The sequence below is a fragment of the Cyprinus carpio genome, chromosome B4 (assembly GCF_018340385.1).
Source record: "Cyprinus carpio isolate SPL01 chromosome B4, ASM1834038v1, whole genome shotgun sequence".
Taxonomy (NCBI): Eukaryota; Metazoa; Chordata; class Actinopteri; order Cypriniformes; family Cyprinidae; genus Cyprinus; species Cyprinus carpio.
In genome coordinates, this window is record NC_056600.1 from 7,142,205 (window position 1) to 7,161,027 (window position 18,823).

The 18,823-nt window shown below is 37.4% G+C and overlaps 2 protein-coding genes across 10 annotated transcripts in view; both read right to left on the reverse strand.

The window, feature by feature from the left end:
- Nucleotides 1–25: 25 nt before the first annotated feature.
- On the reverse strand, nucleotides 26–8,008 carry LOC109094498 (thymidine phosphorylase). 2 transcript variants are annotated; one of them, XM_042721782.1, is made up of 10 exons: nucleotides 7,740–8,008; nucleotides 6,215–6,386; nucleotides 5,918–6,114; nucleotides 5,618–5,716; nucleotides 4,319–4,448; nucleotides 4,122–4,240; nucleotides 3,055–3,217; nucleotides 2,697–2,924; nucleotides 2,353–2,493; nucleotides 26–1,436 (listed from the first exon to the last, which is right to left on the reverse strand). In XM_042721782.1, exons 2-10 carry the CDS (start codon nucleotides 6,348–6,350, stop codon nucleotides 1,282–1,284), a joined length of 1,368 nt encoding a protein of 455 aa, XP_042577716.1. In that variant the 5' UTR covers nucleotides 6,351–6,386; nucleotides 7,740–8,008; the 3' UTR covers nucleotides 26–1,281. The 2 variants fall into 2 exon arrangements, with proteins under 2 accessions (XP_042577716.1, XP_042577715.1); XM_042721781.1 differs by having other exon boundaries at nucleotides 6,215–6,409.
- Nucleotides 8,009–9,224: 1,216 nt separating this feature from the next.
- shank3b (SH3 and multiple ankyrin repeat domains 3b) overlaps nucleotides 9,225–18,823 on the reverse strand; it is a 28,165-nt gene continuing 18,566 nt past the window's right edge. For 5 of the 8 annotated variants that reach the window (XM_042721774.1, XM_042721773.1, XM_042721770.1 and 2 more), the window contains 12 exons: nucleotides 17,872–17,985; nucleotides 17,677–17,752; nucleotides 17,332–17,414; nucleotides 17,123–17,247; nucleotides 16,581–16,716; nucleotides 16,371–16,451; nucleotides 16,028–16,048; nucleotides 15,483–15,619; nucleotides 14,965–15,061; nucleotides 12,931–14,806; nucleotides 12,709–12,738; nucleotides 9,225–12,069 (listed from right to left, as the gene is read on the reverse strand). In XM_042721774.1, coding sequence (XP_042577708.1) covers nucleotides 11,502–12,069; nucleotides 12,709–12,738; nucleotides 12,931–14,806; nucleotides 14,965–15,061; nucleotides 15,483–15,619; nucleotides 16,028–16,048; nucleotides 16,371–16,451; nucleotides 16,581–16,716; nucleotides 17,123–17,247; nucleotides 17,332–17,414; nucleotides 17,677–17,752; nucleotides 17,872–17,985 — 3,344 coding nt within the window. In that variant the 3' untranslated portion in view covers nucleotides 9,225–11,501. Of the gene's footprint in view, nucleotides 12,070–12,692; nucleotides 12,739–12,930; nucleotides 14,807–14,964; nucleotides 15,062–15,482; nucleotides 15,620–16,027; nucleotides 16,049–16,370; nucleotides 16,452–16,580; nucleotides 16,717–17,122; nucleotides 17,248–17,331; nucleotides 17,415–17,676; nucleotides 17,753–17,871; nucleotides 17,986–18,823 lie in introns of all 8 variants that reach the window. The other 3 variants (XM_042721775.1, XM_042721771.1, XM_042721772.1) reach the window with 3 other exon arrangements.

Consider the following 18,823-nt stretch of genomic DNA (forward strand, 5'->3'; position numbering starts at 1 on the left):
ATTTATTTTTATTTTTGATGGAGGCAAAAAACAAGGCGATGATGACTGATGTGCGTAACTTGATTCCTGGTCGATTCCTAGTTAAAATTTAAACTTAAACAAGACTGTCATAAATATCAACTGTAAAATATGATGAATCTCTCAAAGAAATATCCAGGTTATATTTAAAAAAAAAGTCAAAAGGAATAAAATATTTTATTGCATTAAGAAAACGAAACCTATTTTAGGGCATTATTTGTTTGTGACATTTATACCCCCCACCCTTAATTACGATAATGTAAAAAATTATATTTTATTGATTTTGTTTTAAAAAAAAAAAAAAAAAAAATCAGCTTAATGAATATGTCGGCTACTGACATTCTGGAAATTTATCGCAAAAATGATGCCACAATAGCAAAAAAAAACAAAAAACAATTCTTATTAGTATTACTTTGCTTTTGAATTTGGGATGAACTATGAATTATGTGTTTTTTAGATATGTCTCCAGATATTCAAAACCAGCTTTTACTTCAAGGATGTAGAAAATATGCAAATTAAATTAGGGCTTCACCATCGCTGCCATGTTGGACATGATTTGTACCACTACGTGGCAGCAATGATCATCTCTTCTCCAACCTTCATTTATCAAAAAAGATAATCACACTTACTAATTGGTTTGATTAAATAAACACAGAAAGACTTCATTGAAAAATATAAATGAAGCACCAGTGTTACACTTTAAAGGTATTTTGAAAAACCAAAACTGAATTCACAATGTGGAATCAGATTCCTTTTACCTTCTGACAAATCTATGAATATCTGAAGGCATCTTCGTAGATGCTTTTTATACTAGAAGAACGGGAGCTGCCCCTGTTATCTGAGATCCTGGAGCTCTTCAGAGGTTTGTGGTCTGTAATGCTGCAGTTTCTCTGCGAGTGAGTGGTGGCAGCATTTCATCTGCTATTCTAGTGTATTCAATCCTGCTCCAGCACACCTGGCTGCAATTTCAGGTTCAAGCTGAAGGCCTTGATCATCTGGTTTAAGTGATTTTGTTTGGAGCTGCAACTAAAGTTTACAGGATGGGATCTAGCAGACCTGAGCTACAGTAATGTTCCAGCTACTGGTAAGCAAATATGTTTAAAGATTTTCCAGATGCAGAGCTCAAAGGTCAGTGTTGGCCATTGTCTGTTGTTTTTCTTGTATAAACTCCCTAGTGCGTCATATAAAGAAAACAGTTTCTTGGTAACAGTGCATTCAAACTGAAATTTTTGTTACAAACAAAATACATTTCGAATAAGGCTTTTATGACATGTTGGGATAATCTGGGTGGATGAATTCTGCCACACGTGATGCTGTTTCGTATTTGTCATGGCTGCCAATGACCAAAGCTTTCCGCAGGTCAGAATAGTGTGGACTCAGATTTGGGCAATTGTGATGAATCCTGATCCATGATTGACCTGCCAATTGAATCAGAAGGGTATCAATACAGATTTGCCTCAATAAATACTATACAGAGATATAAAGGTAGGCTATTTTTGAAAAACTACTACTACAGTACTACTCGTACTAGTTGGACACTAAGTATACTGTGCACAGCATGCAAATTTAATGTTTTCACATTTGTGAAATGGTGGATTTTATATACCACAATGCAATTTTATTTTATTTTTTATTTTGACATGAAATATGGCCTACTACTTATAGTATGAGTGAGTATATCGGATTTAACATTTTTGAAAATGTTTAGTATACAGTACAGCATACTATAGTGGGTGATATAGACCACAATGCAATTTAACCTATTTCCAGTGTGATTAATGAACTGGAGGAAGATAAAAGATCAACAACATTTTTAATATTATAATTAAATATTATATGAAATATGATCTAATGCTCATAGTATGGTTGAATATTTCAGATTTTACTTATTTAGTTTTTATTTTTAATTTGCACAAATGTTTAGTCTACAATTAGCACGCTATGATATATCCCACAATGCAATTTGACTCATTTCCACTGTGGTGAATGAACCAGAAGTGATATTAATATCATTCTTGAATCATCATTTGATAGGACTGCCAAATGTTTTTATACAAAATTGGATTATAAATTAAATTAAAAATAAATAGTTATTTTAAATGACATTTAAAAATAACAGGATTGTATTTCTAGGACGACTGGCAGCAATTTGCTGAGGTTAACATGCATTGTGGTGAAGTGTGTCTTTTATGTACGATCGTTATTGCATAGTGTTAAGTGTTGCATATCGAAAACTTTCACATACTATATTTTAGTAGTCGGCATACTTTTTTAGTTAGAAGTATACACATTTTTCATTCCAAACAGTCATATATTGAGATAAATGAGACTAACCTTTCTTTACCTGCTGTCCCATCTCAACCAAGATCTCTGCTCCCACACTATGATCAATTACCTCTCCCGATTTAGTACGTCCTGCGCCTAGTTTATGCAGCACTTCAGCCAGGGCCAAACCGTCAATGTCCAAAACGGCTCCTGTCAATCAAACAGTTCACACACACATACACACACAATGGCTGCTGCTGAGATAATGGACGTGATGATTGCATGTAGATGAATAACAGTGAATATTAATAGCGCGCTCTGTGCGATCTGTTTATAATCATGCCTGTGCTGTTAATGTTATGTAAAATAATTAACATATTTGATTTTCAAACGAGAACATGAAACATAATTACCATCATCTAGCACCTCGAGCTCTGTCTGATGCGCTGCACGCTTCATGTGCTTAGAGTAGTCGGTCTCGTTTGAGCACAGGGAATGTGCAACATCTGCAGACACCCCCTGAGCCACCAGCATCGCCTCAAACTTTTTAAGGGCTTCTCCATTTTCCAGTTTCACAGCGATTTCAGTTTTCCCACTGTCTAGAGTACCGGAGTGGCCACACATCCACAGTAGATACCCACCTAAACACAATGAATACCTTTATGCTTGATTATTGCAGACATCTGTGGCCAGATTGTCTTGAAGGACATCACAATTAAGTTCTGTTGTGTCATCTTACAGTATTATGTTTAAGTGGGTCCTTCTCCTTACCTAAACATATGACCAGTTCCTTGAGATCATCTGACCCTCGTCCTTTAAGACACTCAAGTGCTTCACACACCTCGACTGCATTTCCCACACTCTGGCCAATGGGAGCGTCCATTCGGCTGAGCACTGCCCCTGTCTTCACACCCAACTTGTTGCCTGCCATGACCTATTGGCAAATGGACACCAGTACAGTATAAAAGTTAAAATGAGAATCACTTTTAAATCCCAATTTAAATCCTGAATTGGGTTCGAATTTGATTTAAGGTTGCAAATAGAATGCAGAATTATAACACTGCCACTTCCCTATTTGCTAAATTAAATACTTGTTTCTTATTGATTCTGATTGCAAAAAATAGTACCCATTTTGTTCTAGAATGTTATAACAAGTTGTGCATTTAATAGCATAACCATTCAAACCATTTATAAGACTTATAATACCCCTAAAACACCACAAACACAAAAAATACAAAACAAAAATAACAAAATACCACAAATAACAACAACTTGAACAACTACTTGTTCAATTCTCAACCGATTTTCATATGTATGAATGATTCTGAAGACATTACGGCAAATTCTGATTTTCACTTTTTCCACTCCTTTGCAGCTTGTAAGTTAAACAATAGATTTTTAAATACTTATTTGTTGTCATTACAACTTTTGACATTAGACTGCTTTTGTTATACAGTGCATTAAAGCTGATAAAAATAATAATAATAAAAATAAAATAAGGTTTTAAACTTCTCATCATTAAATTAAGTATTAAGTCATTTTTGTAAATCAGCTGATTTTTAACCCCAAGATGCACAGCTGTGTAATAGTTTATAGCGTTGCTTAAAAGTTTTGAAAAAAGTATAAGTCTTGATGTCATTAGAAAATTTATATGCCCTATGGACAGAAAGAACTAAAGAGAAAGATACTGGAGATATATTTGCAATGCTAAATATAGAAATTGAATTTTGTGTATATATTTTAATGTAATTGATAAATTAACTTTAAATAAGCATGTTTAAATGTTGCATGATTATAATAGATGATAATGTAGTGATAAACACTAAAAGCTCTCTTACCAGTGACTCTGCAAGATGCCGGGCGCTATTTAAATCTTTATACAGAGCAGCTCTGCCAAACTTCACATCTAACACAAGAGCACTCAGACCTTCAGCTCCTTTCTTAGAGATGATGGAGCCTGTGCAGAACGTGGATGACAATAATCATAAGAGGTAGGCTTAACACTGCAAAGAGAAGTTGTTCAGGTTAATCTTACTGATGATAAGAGGAAGACTATCAACAGTTGATGTGGCGTCTCTGATGGCGTAGAGAACACGATCTGCTGGAACTAGACTCTCTGTCTGTCCCACAATGCAACAGCCCACATCCTCTAGGATCTGCTTCACCTAGAGACATATAATATAAAATTTTTTAAAAATATATTTTAGTGCTGTTGAATGATTAATCGTCATTAAATGCATCCAAAATAAGTTTTTGTTTATATAATATATATGTGTGTACTGTGTATATATTTATTATGTATATAAATACACACACATACAGTATATATTTTGAAAATATTTACATCTATATATTTATATTCATATAATTTATTTTATATATAAATATATTTAATATATAAACATAACATATTTTTCTGAAATATATACATGCATGTGTTTGTATTTATATATACATAACAAATATACACAGTACACACACATATTATATAAACAAAACTTTTATTTTGGATGCGATTAATCACGATTAATCGTTTGACAGCACTAATATATTTTAATATTGACAACAAACTCCACACCAATAAAATTAATGAATATATAAATTGTGCGTAATATACTACAAAATTAGGCTACTCTACAATCTGGTTTATTTGTTAACTCTTGGCTCTGGATATTTTATAGTGAAATATTGAAAAATCTAAAACGCAGGCTACTGTAGTAATAGTACAATGGTAATAATAACCTTTTACTGAGTTCTGACTTCTAACTTTGCCCGGTAAGAAGTGTGTTATGAAATATTGTCTATGCTAAATCGTTGGTTTGGGAGAAACGGCATACTGTGAAGAATCAGAACATGGGCTACATTCATTTACATAGATTTCATTATATAAGGATTACAGTCTGTGGTAAAAATTGATTTGATGACGCTCATATTCAATAACAACTTTAATTATAAATGCTAAAACAGACCATGGAAGAAATGGTTAGCAGGATTTTATGATGTCAGTATGCATTAGTCAGTTCCTCATTTAGATGAGTGTTCTCTTGAACAAATGATTCTGTGCTGCTGTTAAATCTAAAATATTTTTATAGCTATTGATAAAATGTTATATTAATATTAAATGTTATATTCTTGACATCCTTCTGCTCATCATATATATATATATATATATATATATATATATATATATATATATATATATATATATATATATACACACACATAGTTCAGTTTATAATAATAATAATAAATAACCGATTATACTTAAAGAAATAAAACCGACTAGTCAAACCAGTTAGAGCATCATTTGAAGTTTAAATAAATCCCACATTACCTGTTCCACTGACTGGTTGACTTTAAACCCAGGTATAGACTCCAGCTTGTCCAGGGTGCCACCTGTATGTGCCAGTCCTCTTCCACTTATCATGGGCACCTAGAAAAAACCCTACATATCTTAAGTACCTCAGCTGCGTTCATTTTAAAATAAATAAAGAGAGGTTGGTGGAAATTGTTATTGAGTAGAACTGTGCCCAAGAAATTGCCAATATTCTGATTAATTTTGCATCATACAAATTTCAGAATCTTAAAATTTAAATTTTTGAGTTCTACAGTTTAAAACAGTACAAGGCTTTACCTTACAGCCACATGCAGCCAGAGCAGGAGCAAGTGGAAGGCTGACTTTGTCTCCGACTCCACCGGTTGAGTGTTTGTCTACCACAAGCCATTCCTTCGGCCATTTAAACGTCTCTCCAGAGTTCATCATTTCTCTTGTCATTGCCAGGGTTTCTTCATCAGTCATGCCCTTCTGCCATATGGCCATTAGCATAGCACCTGTGCAGGTGCAGCACAATTATTTTTGAGAAGTTCCACCCAAACATTTTCTTAGCTTGTGTCTAAACGGTAAACTGAGTTTATGTGATTATGCTCTTACCTATTTGACTCTTCTGGATGGCTCCTGATGTGACTCCTTGTACAAAAGTGCTTATTTCTGCTCTGTTGAGTTGGCCACAGTCTCGTTTCAGCTTTATAAGCTCAGGGAAACTAATAGTGTTGTCTTTAGATGACATCTTTACATTGGATTCTGTGTTGTCTTCAATCAACAGCTGTGTGAGGCATAAAACGGGAACTTTGTCCAGAGGAAATGTTATGTCAAGGGTTGAATTTTACCACGATTGTGCTAAAGTTGATTTAATGACATAATGACATCTGTCCAACTCAAAAAAAAAAAAAAAAAAAACTTGCCGTTTATTGAAGTTATGAAATATTTCATGTAATATTTCGTAGATTAATAATTATAAAAAAATAATTTGGTAAAACTTTACAATAAGGTCTCATTATTAAATGCCAGTTAATGTTTTAACAAACATTAATGAACAATGAGCAATACATTTACAGTAACATTAACGTTAGTTAATGAAAATACAACTGTTCATTGTCAGTGTTAGTTCAGGTTCATTAACATTAACAGACTATTTTTTATTTTAAAAATGTATTAGTAAATATTGAAACATTACATGTGGGTGTTTTACATTTACAAGTGTTTTTCATTGTTAGTTAACTGAAAACAATATTGGTGTAGAAACCATTTTCACTCAGAAAAACCTAGTAAATTTCACAAATAATTACAAAGAATGTACAAGTAACACACTGAAGACTGAAAAAGACTGAAACATTTTCTTGTAAATGTACTCTTAATCTTTTTTTTTTAAGTGTGTTAATGTTAACAACCTTATTGCAAAGTTTTACCTATTAAATAGCCATTGAACCTTTCACTGTAGCTTACATTCATAAATGTAATAATTCACAGGCTATAATTGTCAGTAGTATGCAAGAGACATCTGCAGCTAAACAAAATGTTTATTAAAAACAAACCAGACCAAGCATATAATTTATAGAAAAAAAAGAATAAAAAAAATAAATAAATAAATAAATAAATAAATAAATAAATAAACTATTAAAAGCATTACATAAAAAGGCTAGTGAGGTTTTTAAATGATAAAACAATAGATATATTAATGGAAATAGGCTACTAAAACCTGTATCTATAGAGATAAATATATGAGAGATTAGAGGTGTTGGCTTCTCGGCCAATCACCGTCCACTGCAGTTGTAAGAAATAAATGATCTACAATCACTGCAAACATTTGCAAACAGAACCTTGCCAAAAAAAAAAAAAAAAAAAATATTATAGCTAATAATACTATATATAGCTAATTCAGTACTGAAAGTGAAAGTGATGCACATGACCAAAACTCCCGTCAGACAGCCTTTTTTCTTCTAACATTCATGATTTTGTTTTAAATTCTGTTTACACAGAGATAATAGAAAAAATGTAGGCCTAACAAATGTTCTTCTCTTTGTCTATAACTAGCACAAGTCTACCTACTTGATATTCAAACCCAACATCTGAGTGGTTGCACAGATAAACATGAACACATTTAAAAGCAAACTCTTACCTTGTCTTACACCGCAGTGGTGGACCGTCCGAATCACTGCACTCTTTCAGAGCATATGCCAGTGACACATTAACCAGCCTCCTCTCAGTCCGACACTGTCATGAATGTGAATGTACTGTCAATAAACCGCCACTGGCATACAGTACATCTGTTGAAACCCGAGGACATAACATGAAATTACAGCACTGACTGCCGACGAGTCCTTTTGTTTGATAATTACATATATCTCACGTAATACAAATTATTTTTTATCACTTCATGAGAACTTCTATGAATGAAAACAACTTATATTATAGTTAGCCTAGACTGATATTCTGAGCATGGTGTCCATGACATTAAATACTAGCTCACTTTAGTAGACTACTTTAAAATATGATTGAAAGATATAAGATAACTTGATGCATATAAGTTACTGAGCTGTTAGACAGTTTATGGAGCCCATGCAGGACAGTTGTCACAAGAGGTTGTAACCAAAGGTTTTGAGTCAAAAGTCCAAACGCATTTATGCTTGTTTTCAGTAGGACTGACAATGTCCTCAAACCTGCAAAACTATGACTTTTTTGAAGTTTGTCCTCTAAACATAAATTTCAATATCATAATTGTAAATCGGGATCATGTGTTTTTAACAAGTTAATCAAGTAAACATCATAAAAATATACCATCAACTATATGTTATGATGTAATGTTTTAAGCTTAAAATGTTGCTGTGCTCTCACGAGAAACAAGTTTTATAATAATTGCCAGGTTCAACAATATGCTGTGAGTAAATAGCCCACAATACATTTTGAAACAATGCAATAAAAAATGGGTGTTTTCAAAGATTTCAAGTTAGTGTTGACATCTCCCATAATGTGCATCATTGGAAAATACTTGTTTTATGTAGATCATGAAAGATAATCTTTGTGGCTAATAATGCATTTAATCATTTAAGACATGCAACCTGAACTATCACTGAATATTAGTCTATTAATATTCAGTGATAGTTCTAATTTTCTAATTAAATTTGAACTTTTTTCTAAGTTATATATATTATTAGATATATATATATTTTTTTTTTTTTTTAGGCCTAATATTTATAATTCATCCAGTTATATATATATATATAGATATATATATATATATATATATATATATATATTTAGGCCTACTTTGGTTTTTCAATTATTTATACATTACTAATGTTTTAACCTTGGCTGTCTCAGTAGGCATTTTATTAGAATCTGCCATTTTCTTTTATCTCTTAATTGGTAATTTAGAAAGCAAGTGTTTAATTAATTTGTAGAAATTGGACCTCTGTCCTTTTAACAACCAAATTCTTGACTTTTATACGTTGATTTTTGTTTGCGCGTACACACACACACACATACACACACACACACACACACACACACACACACACACACACATCTTAAAACGTATAGAGTAATAAACCCAACCCCCTTCTTTTTCTCCACAGAAAGATGTATTCTTTGATTAATCCCCAAAGCCTGAGAGATGATCTTTAATAACAGACAAGTCAAATTATATTTTTGTGTACATTTTCTCATTTTAAAGCAAACGTCCAAAAGCTTAATCCTCAAATCACTTCATCCAACAAAGAATACAAAAAAAAAAAAGTCAACATCAGAAGAAAGGGCTCCTAAAAGTGGTAAATTAGAAGAACATGGCTGCCACACCCTTCTCTTACACCAGTAATTAATTAATTAAATAATTGTGTTTGAGAGTGTAAATGAGTGAGGATCGGAAGAGAGGGAGAAGGACAGGTACAGATGAGGGAAGTACACTCATATTTTATGCAGATGGCTTATAAACAGTAGCACCCACATCTTTGTGCAAATTGACCAACCGGAGGAGTGACAAGTGTGAGGATTTTCTCCTCAGTTGGCAGAGTTCATCTGTTAGTTAAATGTGTAAACCACAGCAACACCTACTGTTCCAGCTTACCAAACACAACAAACCAGTCAAGCTAGTTACCAGATCATTTTTGACACAATATAATCTCAACATTTGCTTGATTATATGACAATCTTGGGGATTTTAAAATGAGAAATTGAGGAAAAATAACTATATTCACAGTAGATATGCTTGTAATCAGATTACTTTTAGTAATTTGGTTGTACTAAAAGACAATTTCACACTTTTACTAGGAACAGAAAATGTTCCCAGGTCATTATGGTCAGGGACACACTGCTTTTTAAGGCCCATTAACACTAGCTTTGTTTTTGCCAATGTGTCACGTTATTACTTTAAGTTGTAGACTTGCCTATAACTGGGGATCAGACAAATTCACCAGTTTAGCAGTTTGCATTAAAACATGTTTGATAACAATTTATTTTATTTATGTTAGAAAAGCCCTTAGGTAGCATATTTTGCTCATATTGTTCTAAACTGAAAGACTTGATAGGAATTAAATCCCAAATGAGTAATTGCACAATACATAACCAAATCATGGCAAAGAAACATTGTTACGGCTTGAATTCACAAATTGATCAGCATGAAATGATCGACTGATGCTGAGTTATCATTTACAAAAGGTAACAAATAAATTCCTACAACCCATAGCATTTCAAATCCTCTTTTTAAACGAAACAGTTATTCTACATACAGTCTTAATGAGGATTTATTCATAATAGACAAAAAAGGTCCGTCCGTAATTATGAAATTCTTAAATAACTGACCATGAACTAGTCTAAAGATTATGTGTTTATAACTCACAAATCACAAGTTATACCATGGGGAAAAAAGAGTAACTGCGTTCATGTTAGGGTATTGGTTGATAGTTGACAAATAAAATAACAAATATAAAGTAAGACCAAATATGACACAATCTCACAGGGCATAAGACAAGTATATCTCACCTTACTCTCATACATTCTTCTTTTTTTAGTATATAACTCCATATATATCATATACATATAAAACTGAATGTAGTGACTGAAAATATCTATCTTTAACAAATTTTAGATGGCGGCAGTATTACCTCAAGGCCACACTTGTATTGTATTTGGAGAAGTTTTATTCTCCTGGTTTAGGGCAGATTGTCAGATCCTTTCTTACTTGGACATGTTGCATTCACATGCCAAGTCGAGTTACTGCAACGCATCTTATTATCACCATTATCATGGCTATCTACTATTGAGTTACAAGATGGTCGGTGAACATACTGTAAATTCCGGGCACTTGGAAGCATTGGCATTGTTTACAGGAGAGGTTTCTGCTCTTTCCTTTCCCTTTGCATTCAAGTTGACGCTGCTTTCTAAAATTCAGAAGTCTCTCTCCTGGAAGCAGGAAATGCACACAAATCCAGATGGTGAAGATATTCTCAGACTTCCTCTGATAATGTGAGAGCAGTCTGTATGATTGCCACACCTTCATCATCATTTGATTGTAAAACATGGCGCGTGAAGGAAATGGCTGCTTGCTGGCTATATCATTTGTTATTGTGCAGAAGACCCAGTTAAAAACATGGCCAGTTTGATATTCTAAGACCTGTAGCTGTAAATAGTAGATATTGCGCAGTAGGTCCACACTCCTGTCCAGCATGTTATTTTTACTCTTAGTAGGTGGCAAACTAGTGAAGAAACATGGTGGGTTTTGTGGGAGTTAAATCGTTGGTGCTTGGGTAAAATCTATATTATATAAGGGCTGAGCAATGCTAAAAAAAAGTGGGTTGGAATCTATGGTGTTAGACTTTTAGTCTAACTTTTAGACTTTTAATGGTTAAAATTTGTGATGAGACTATATCCTGCATTTTTGCTCTCCTCAACTCTCCAGCAGCTGCTTCAGGGCACGTTCGATGTTCATTCGGTGTCCCACCCGCGTCACCCCTAATTCTGCCAGATCGTCCTTGGTCAGTGCAGGCAGATGGGCGCCTTCAATCTCATGCTCCAAAAAACGGGCACGATGTTCTCCTAGTCCCACACTCTCTAGCCACTCTCCCACGTCATACTTACTCCACAGTGCTAGGGGGCGCTGTCTGAATGGCCGCAGGGCCAGGAGAGGGGCTCCCAGTACAGGTGAAGGGCAGGGGGAGGCGCATGGAGAGGGGGATGGAGAACGGCTGCGGGCTCGAGCACTGGCGCTCCTCATGACGAAACGCACCTCTTTGGGCTCCTGGGGCAAACTTAGGCTAGAAGACTTGAGGATTGTGTGATGATGGTGATGAGGGCCGAATGTACGGACAGGCCCCAGCGGTTCACTCCGTTCTGGTGTGGCTCCAGGGCTTGGAGTCCTACGGGTCACTGGGTATCGGCTGCCAGGACGGATTGTGAAGGTGGTGCCGTAACTCCGCTGAGAGATGGTGTGAAGCTCCCCTAAACTACTAAAGAGTCTGAGAGAAAGAATGAAAGACAATTAAAGGAAAAAAAAGAAAGAGGAAGATGCAGCAGAAGCAAAAAAGTAAACAAAGGTAGAGTTTTAACTGCAGTACTTTTAGGAAACTACCGGGATGCTAATGTGAGAGAAAAGGAAAGTGGATCCAATGCTGTAAGCATTGGGGTTTAAATAGTGCAGAGCATGCAGAAAACTTAATGCAATAAAATAAACAGTTAGAGCAGTTAATATAAAACTGGAGTCCTCAGAATGGGTATTAAAAATGGTGCATTAGCATTTCACAGTATTTCCACCACAGCATGCTTTCAGTATTCATTTTGTAAACATCCGAAACTTGCTGCAATAAACTTACCACAATCAATGCAGCAATACAAACTAAATGTTGATTCAACATTCATTCATTTACTTTTTATGAAAAAGCAATTTGATTGGCCTTCAACGATACACTGAAAATTCCAGTTTCGTTGCGCAAAGACAGACAGAAGCTGAAATGCCTCAGTTACTGCATAATGAACTACCATAAGCCTTTAATACAAGCCCACAGTAGCATTTGCAGCTTGATTAACGGCTGCAGTAAAGGGTTTAGTGAAAGTTAGTTAGACAAGGAGTTGTTTTACCCACAGAGCTAAAAACCTACGATTTACTCTCTTCTCCATTCTCCTCACATCTGCAAGGACATACAGACACACACACGTGTGTTATGGATATGCAGTTTTAACCAGGTGTGTGGCTAAGGGTGTCAAAAAGTCAAGTGGGTGTATTGCTAAATGATATTAAAAGTTGTGCTGTGTTTCATGCAGGTGCGCAAAATGTGCTGCTGTTGTTAAGTTGGTGCAGTTTTTAATAGGTCTTTCCTTACCTGGCACCTCCCACAGGTGATCTCCTGCCAGGGTCAAGGGGTGCTCCCATCGGTGGCTCCTCCCCCAGAGAATGAGAGTCTTTGCTTAGCAACTCTGCCCCCATAGCAGCAGGCCGACTTTCATCAGACCCACCCATCTGGCCCCGGGGCTCCTCCCCCCAGAGTTTGGAACGTCTTTGGAATAGGTAGCGTGGACGGCTGGGGCCTGTGCTGGGTGGGTGTGGAAGCAGCTCACTGTCTGATGACTGTTTAAGCAGTGGGTCCCTGAGATGGGCGGGGCGACCACGCCCCACCCCAGAACGTGGTTTGCTAGCATGAGCGGAGTCTGTGCTCTCCGAAGACAAAGTGGACATGCTGGAGACTGTGGAAACAGTACTGGTGGTCTCCATATGTGGGTCTTCAACCCCAGAGTCTGCCGTAGAATCGCTTGCTTTCCCAGAGGAGGTCTTTGCAATGGATGGCCGTGATCCGCTAGGTGAAATGCTTAGAGTGGCTTTGGGTGTTTCTTTAATTAGAAGGCCATTAGAAAAGGGTTGAGGGGGTGGCACAAGGCCTATCTTCCGAAGCTCCTCTCTGGTTTCCTCATCACTGGACGAGAGCAATGCAGGGGGAAGTGTCACGGTGTAAGGCTCCGCGTCCTCCTCTGAGCTCATAGTCAGACTTCGAGCAGTCAGATTTGAGAGGGTAGGGGCAGGGGAAGGTAGAGTTGGTGGGACTGCCGGTGGGGTATGTTCTGTATCCATAAGTGCAGGTTGGACACCTTGCACGCTTGGTGGGACAAGTACCTCTTCCAGGCTTCGTCCAGACCCAGGGCTACCACTAGTCACTTGGCTTGCTGTTTCTGTGATGCTGACCGGTTCGTCTCTCCAGGAATTCGATGGAGGAGCCTCAAGAGGAGCAGGTGGTGTTGCTCCTCCTTCTGTCTCTGGCCTTTCAACTGCTCGACCTTGAGTGGGTGAAGGTGTGGGTGAAGGCGTAGGAGTGGGTGTATTCCGGCCACTAAGGGCACGTTCTCGTGCAGCCAGTGCAAGGGCTAGAGGTGAGGAAGGATCCAGTGGTCGACCTGTTAGAGGGTGTATAAAAGTGGTGCCCCCCGGTGGCGGGCCAGGGGAAAGCATTGGTGCAGGTGGAGGCAACTCGGCCAACTCATCCACTGAGTGGGACTGAGAAAGTAACGGGGTTGTTTGCGGCTCAGTCGTGCTCCCTTCTACAGATAGGAAAACGCTGGGTCTGCGTCGGGCACCTGGAGGTGTAATTCTAGCTCTCTCAGAGAGAACTTGCTGTTGGAACTGCTCTGCTCGGCTACTGTGGGGAATCCGTGACCCTCCCAAAGGAGAGGGGTCTCTACTAGTCTGAGTAGTGGCTCCCTCCTCAACTGGTCCTTGTTTGACTAGTGGGCTCTTTCTCCGCTGGGGCTTCGTAGGAGTATAGACTGCACTTAGACGACCCACGTTAGCATACGGATTCTCCACAGGTGGTCCACGCCTACGACCACGTTCAGGTGGAACCGCTCCAGAGGTAGGCGTTTGTGGTCTTGCAATAGGGGCAGGCTCCACTGGCAAATGGGTGGTGTCCTGAAGAATGATCATGGAGCGTGTTTTTCGCTGGCGGTCTGTCGTGACTGGGCCATGGAGTTTGGGCTCCGCCCCTGGGCGGAAGCTTGAACGGCTCTGGTTGGCAGCGCGAGAAGGGGGCGGAGGTGGATGAAAGGACGGTGGTGGCCCTGAATCTAGGAAGTAGGGAGTTGGAGGTGGTGGAGGAGCTGTCTGTGGAGGGGGTGGAATACTATCTTGTCTAAAGCTGTCAGTCATCGAGGAGCTTCTCGGAAAGCGATGCTCTCCAATCAGGGCTGAGATTCTTTCATCTTCAGGAGCACCTATAAAACAGTTCTCAGTGAGACTGTGGGTGTACAATGATCAGAACTCTGGTGATCACTGTGTTTTAATAGCCCTTTTTATATAATTGTTTTATGTTTATGAAAAGACAGAATTTGTTAGAATGTTTGTATTTGTGTATGTGCCAATGACACATTACCAAATGACTTGGTTCTTGACATTCCCCGAGGCAGCTGCATATGACTTTTGTCCACAGCCAGGGAACTTATTGGCAAACCCTGCCTCTCTAACAGAGACTACACACAAACAAAAACAATACGTGATCAAAAAACTGGCCAGAATTCAGTTACTGTCAGAACAACAAACAAATCACAGGTTCTGATTAATCAGCTATCAAAGAAATAAACAGAAAATGCAGTCACAGCAAATTTCATTTTTTTTAACCTAAAGACAATATGCATTATAAACAAAAACTGATCAGCAGCCAAATCTTTACTGACACAATTTGGCTACTGTACTATAGTGGTGATATACACCATCTGTTGCATACAATGCATAGTATGTCAGAAACTACATATTGCCATATATAACAAGGGCTCTTTTATTTTGTTTTAATGAAAACAATGATAACTTTTATATTATTATTATTATATACTAAAAACACTTAAAAGTACACCATTTTTTAAAATGGTGTGTGTTTATTTGTATCAGACTCACATTGATCTCAGCCTGTGTGATGCGGCGACTTGTTGGTCTCTGTTTCACAGTGGCTGCTCTGGAGTCTGAATCCGCAGGACGTGGCCTCATCACTACAACCGGTTCTTTGGGCGAACTCAACATCTCATCCAACTTCTCTGTGAGGGATACACACAGATGCACACACATACAGAAACACTTAATACACATTCCTGACCAATATTCCAGTCCTTCCTCTGATCAAATCAAAGAAGACCAAACACAGTCACCAGGTGCACCAGAAAATACAAGTACACATATCCCAAGTGTATAATATACATTGTCTCAAGGAACACGAAAACAAATATACAGTCACAAATACATCACAAAACACATACATAATAGCTGTCTACAATCCACAAAAAAAAACACATACACATACTTTGACTTTACAATTTTTCGCAGTCACAGGCAACAACACACAAGCTAAAAACAGGTTAGATAAATCCATCCATGACATCACATGCTAATCAGCATATAGAACCAGTAAAGGACATCATCAACGTGAGACTGGTTTCATATCTTACCTCCCCTCCTTCTCCTTGACGCTTGTGGACAAGAAGGACAAATCTATAGTTCCTGTTTTAGCTCATAGATTGCGTATTAGATGGTCAATTTTCATTAGCAATGAATGAGCAAAGCTATCACTGCACAATCATTCACACTCCTTTCACTGCTGTATCTTTCTCACGGAAAGGAAAGACATTAATTTGCACGTATTTCTCTATTAGTGTTCCTGGAAAAAAGACCTAACACGTGTTATGCCCTCAAGGATAATGATAGCATCTGTTTAACTTAACTTATTTGAGACCTAGTATAACACAAGGAGGTGTGTTCATCCCTGTTTATTTGTATGAGCATCTGTCTTACCCAGCTCCTCCAGTTCTGCAGTCATGCTTTTTGAGCGCAGGGTCAGGCTGGTGCTTGGGTCTCTCTTGGGAGGTGGTGGGGCTAATTAATTATCAGAAAGAACAAGAAATGTGATATTTAAATTTTGCAGGATTCTCTAATTCTTGATGTCCAGTCAAATAAAAAGAAAAATGCATGATGTGCATGCATTAATGAAGAGAGGACAAGAACCTTTCTTGCGGACGACGTCTCCAGTGTCAGGTTTGCGTGTGACAGACACCACCTTCATTACTAGCCGACTTCCACCTTGCCGAATCAGTGATACCACCTGCCTATGTCCCACCTTGACTACGCTCACCCCATTTACCTGACAAATGTGCGGAGAATTAGAGAAAGATGTAACACATGCTGGAAGAAATCCAGCAGAAGCATGATGACATTCTTCAGTCTATAAAAACGTCAGCATGAAATTGAAATTCACCCAATCTATTTTCTAAATGCATGCTATCGATCTTATTTTGAATGATTCATCCATGCATGTTTAATTAATTTTTTTAAATTGAGCATGTAATTTTTAATCAAATGGCAGACTTCTCTGGTGACGTATGAGACTTCTCAGATTAGTCAAATAATTTCATTTTTTTTCTTTTCTTTTTGTTAATTACAATGATTAATTTAGGCCAGTTTTTGAATATATGGTTTTGAAAATCACTGCTTTAGCAAAGAAAAAGGTGTGTGTGTGTGTGTGTATATAAATCAAAAGGTTTTTTAACCTCTATGAGAAAATCTCCTGTCCTTAGCCCTGCCCTCCACGCCACCCCTTCCAGGTCCACAGACTCCAGGTATTGCAGGGCAGGAAAAGCAGGAGTAGGTGTGAACTCTTCTATGGGTGTCTCAGCTAACAAGAAAGAGCATTTAATTACTGTATTTGTATGTGAATGTTATTCGAGCAAACATGCATGCATGCGAGTGTGTTTCAGACCTTTAGCTCCCCGAAGCACAAAGCCAAATCCTTCGCTGTCTCTCTTCTGCAACGTTGCACTTTTTTCTTCTATAACATAATCACTGTGAATTTATAGAAGTCAATAGTCAGATGTGCTGCACTGCCAGAACTCACTGTCTATAGATTGCCCCTCCCATACCCATAATCCCCTACACTGGCACCATATTTTATTTATTCAGGATGAAGGAGTGAGAAAGGCAATGGTTGGAAAAGCACAGTACCATTCTACTCATATTATTTCTGCAGTATGTATACTGTGCACAGTAATGCATGGGACACTCAGATGATCTTTACATAAATATATTTATATGGCTGAATATTTACCTGTAAGAGGTATAGTTGTCGTAGGAGCCAACAGTGTAGTGCCTGAAAAGTCTCTTGGTGCGATCCTCTCTTGTCTCTGAGAAACAGATGAGTGGGCACATCAATAACAATAAGATCTGAACATTAAACTGCAGAATACTTTAAAATAATGCTGTTAAATGCTCTGAATGCAGGTGTGTGTATGTGCACACTGACCAAGTCGTGGGTCATATTGTCTCATCTGGACTTCCTCTACACAGTGGGCAGGAAACCAGCCAGTTCGTCCTTTAACTGAGCCTTCCCAGAATCCACCTTCACCTATGCTTAGCACTGGTGGAGACAAGTATAAACTGTTATATGCTGTTTTTTGGATATTTAACTCATTTATGGATGTTCATTCAACTGCAGGCATTTATTTTCCCAGATATTAAAAATTATTCTTTTCTTTTTTATTTATTTATTTACTTGAATATTACTTTAAATTTGTCTTGGTAGGCAAGTCTTCATCTCATTTGTTACTTTTTCAAATGCCTTCAAGTGTATTGAAATATTATTGTTTTATTGTTTATATATATATATACAGGTCCTTCTCACAAAATTAGCATATTGTGATAAAAGTTCATTATTTTCCATAATGTAATGATAAAAATTAAACTTTCATATATTTTAGATTCATTGCACACCAACTGAAATATTTCAGGTCTTTTATTGTTTTAATACTGATGATTTTGGCATACAGCTCATGAAAACCGAAAAATTCCTATCTCAAAAAATTAGCATATCATGAAAGGTTCTCTAAATGAGCTATTAACCTAATCATCTGGATCAACTAATTAACTCTAAACACCTGCAAAAGATTCCTGAGGCTTTTTAAAAACTCCCAGCCTGGTTCATTACTCAAAACCGCAATCATGGGTAAGACTGCCGACCTGACTGCTGTCCAGAAGGCCATCATTGACACCCTCAAGCGAGAGGGTAAAGACACAGAAAGAAATTTCTGAACGAATAGGCTGTTCCCAGAGTGCTGTATCAAGGCACCTCAGTGGGAAGTCTGTGGGAAGGAAAAAGTGTGGCAAAAAATGCTGCACAACGAGAAGAGGTGACCGGACCCTGAGGAAGATTGTGGAGAAGGACCGATTCCAGACCTTGGGGGACCTGCGGAAGCAGT

What these genes read in the sequence shown, in the direction of transcription:
- LOC109094498 (XM_042721782.1), bottom strand. Translation starts at nt 6,350, where the DNA reads ATGTCATCTAAAGACAACACTATTAGTTTCCCTGAGCTTATAAAGCTG. An exon ending in GGAACTGGTCATATGTTTAG is followed by an intron (nt 2,925 to 3,054) that starts GTAAGGAGAAGG and finishes CATTGTGTTTAG; the next exon opens with GTGGGTATCTACTGTGGATG. An exon ending in GGGACAGCAGGTAAAGAAAG is followed by an intron (nt 1,437 to 2,352) that starts GTTAGTCTCATT and finishes TTCAATTGGCAG; the next exon opens with GTCAATCATGGATCAGGATT.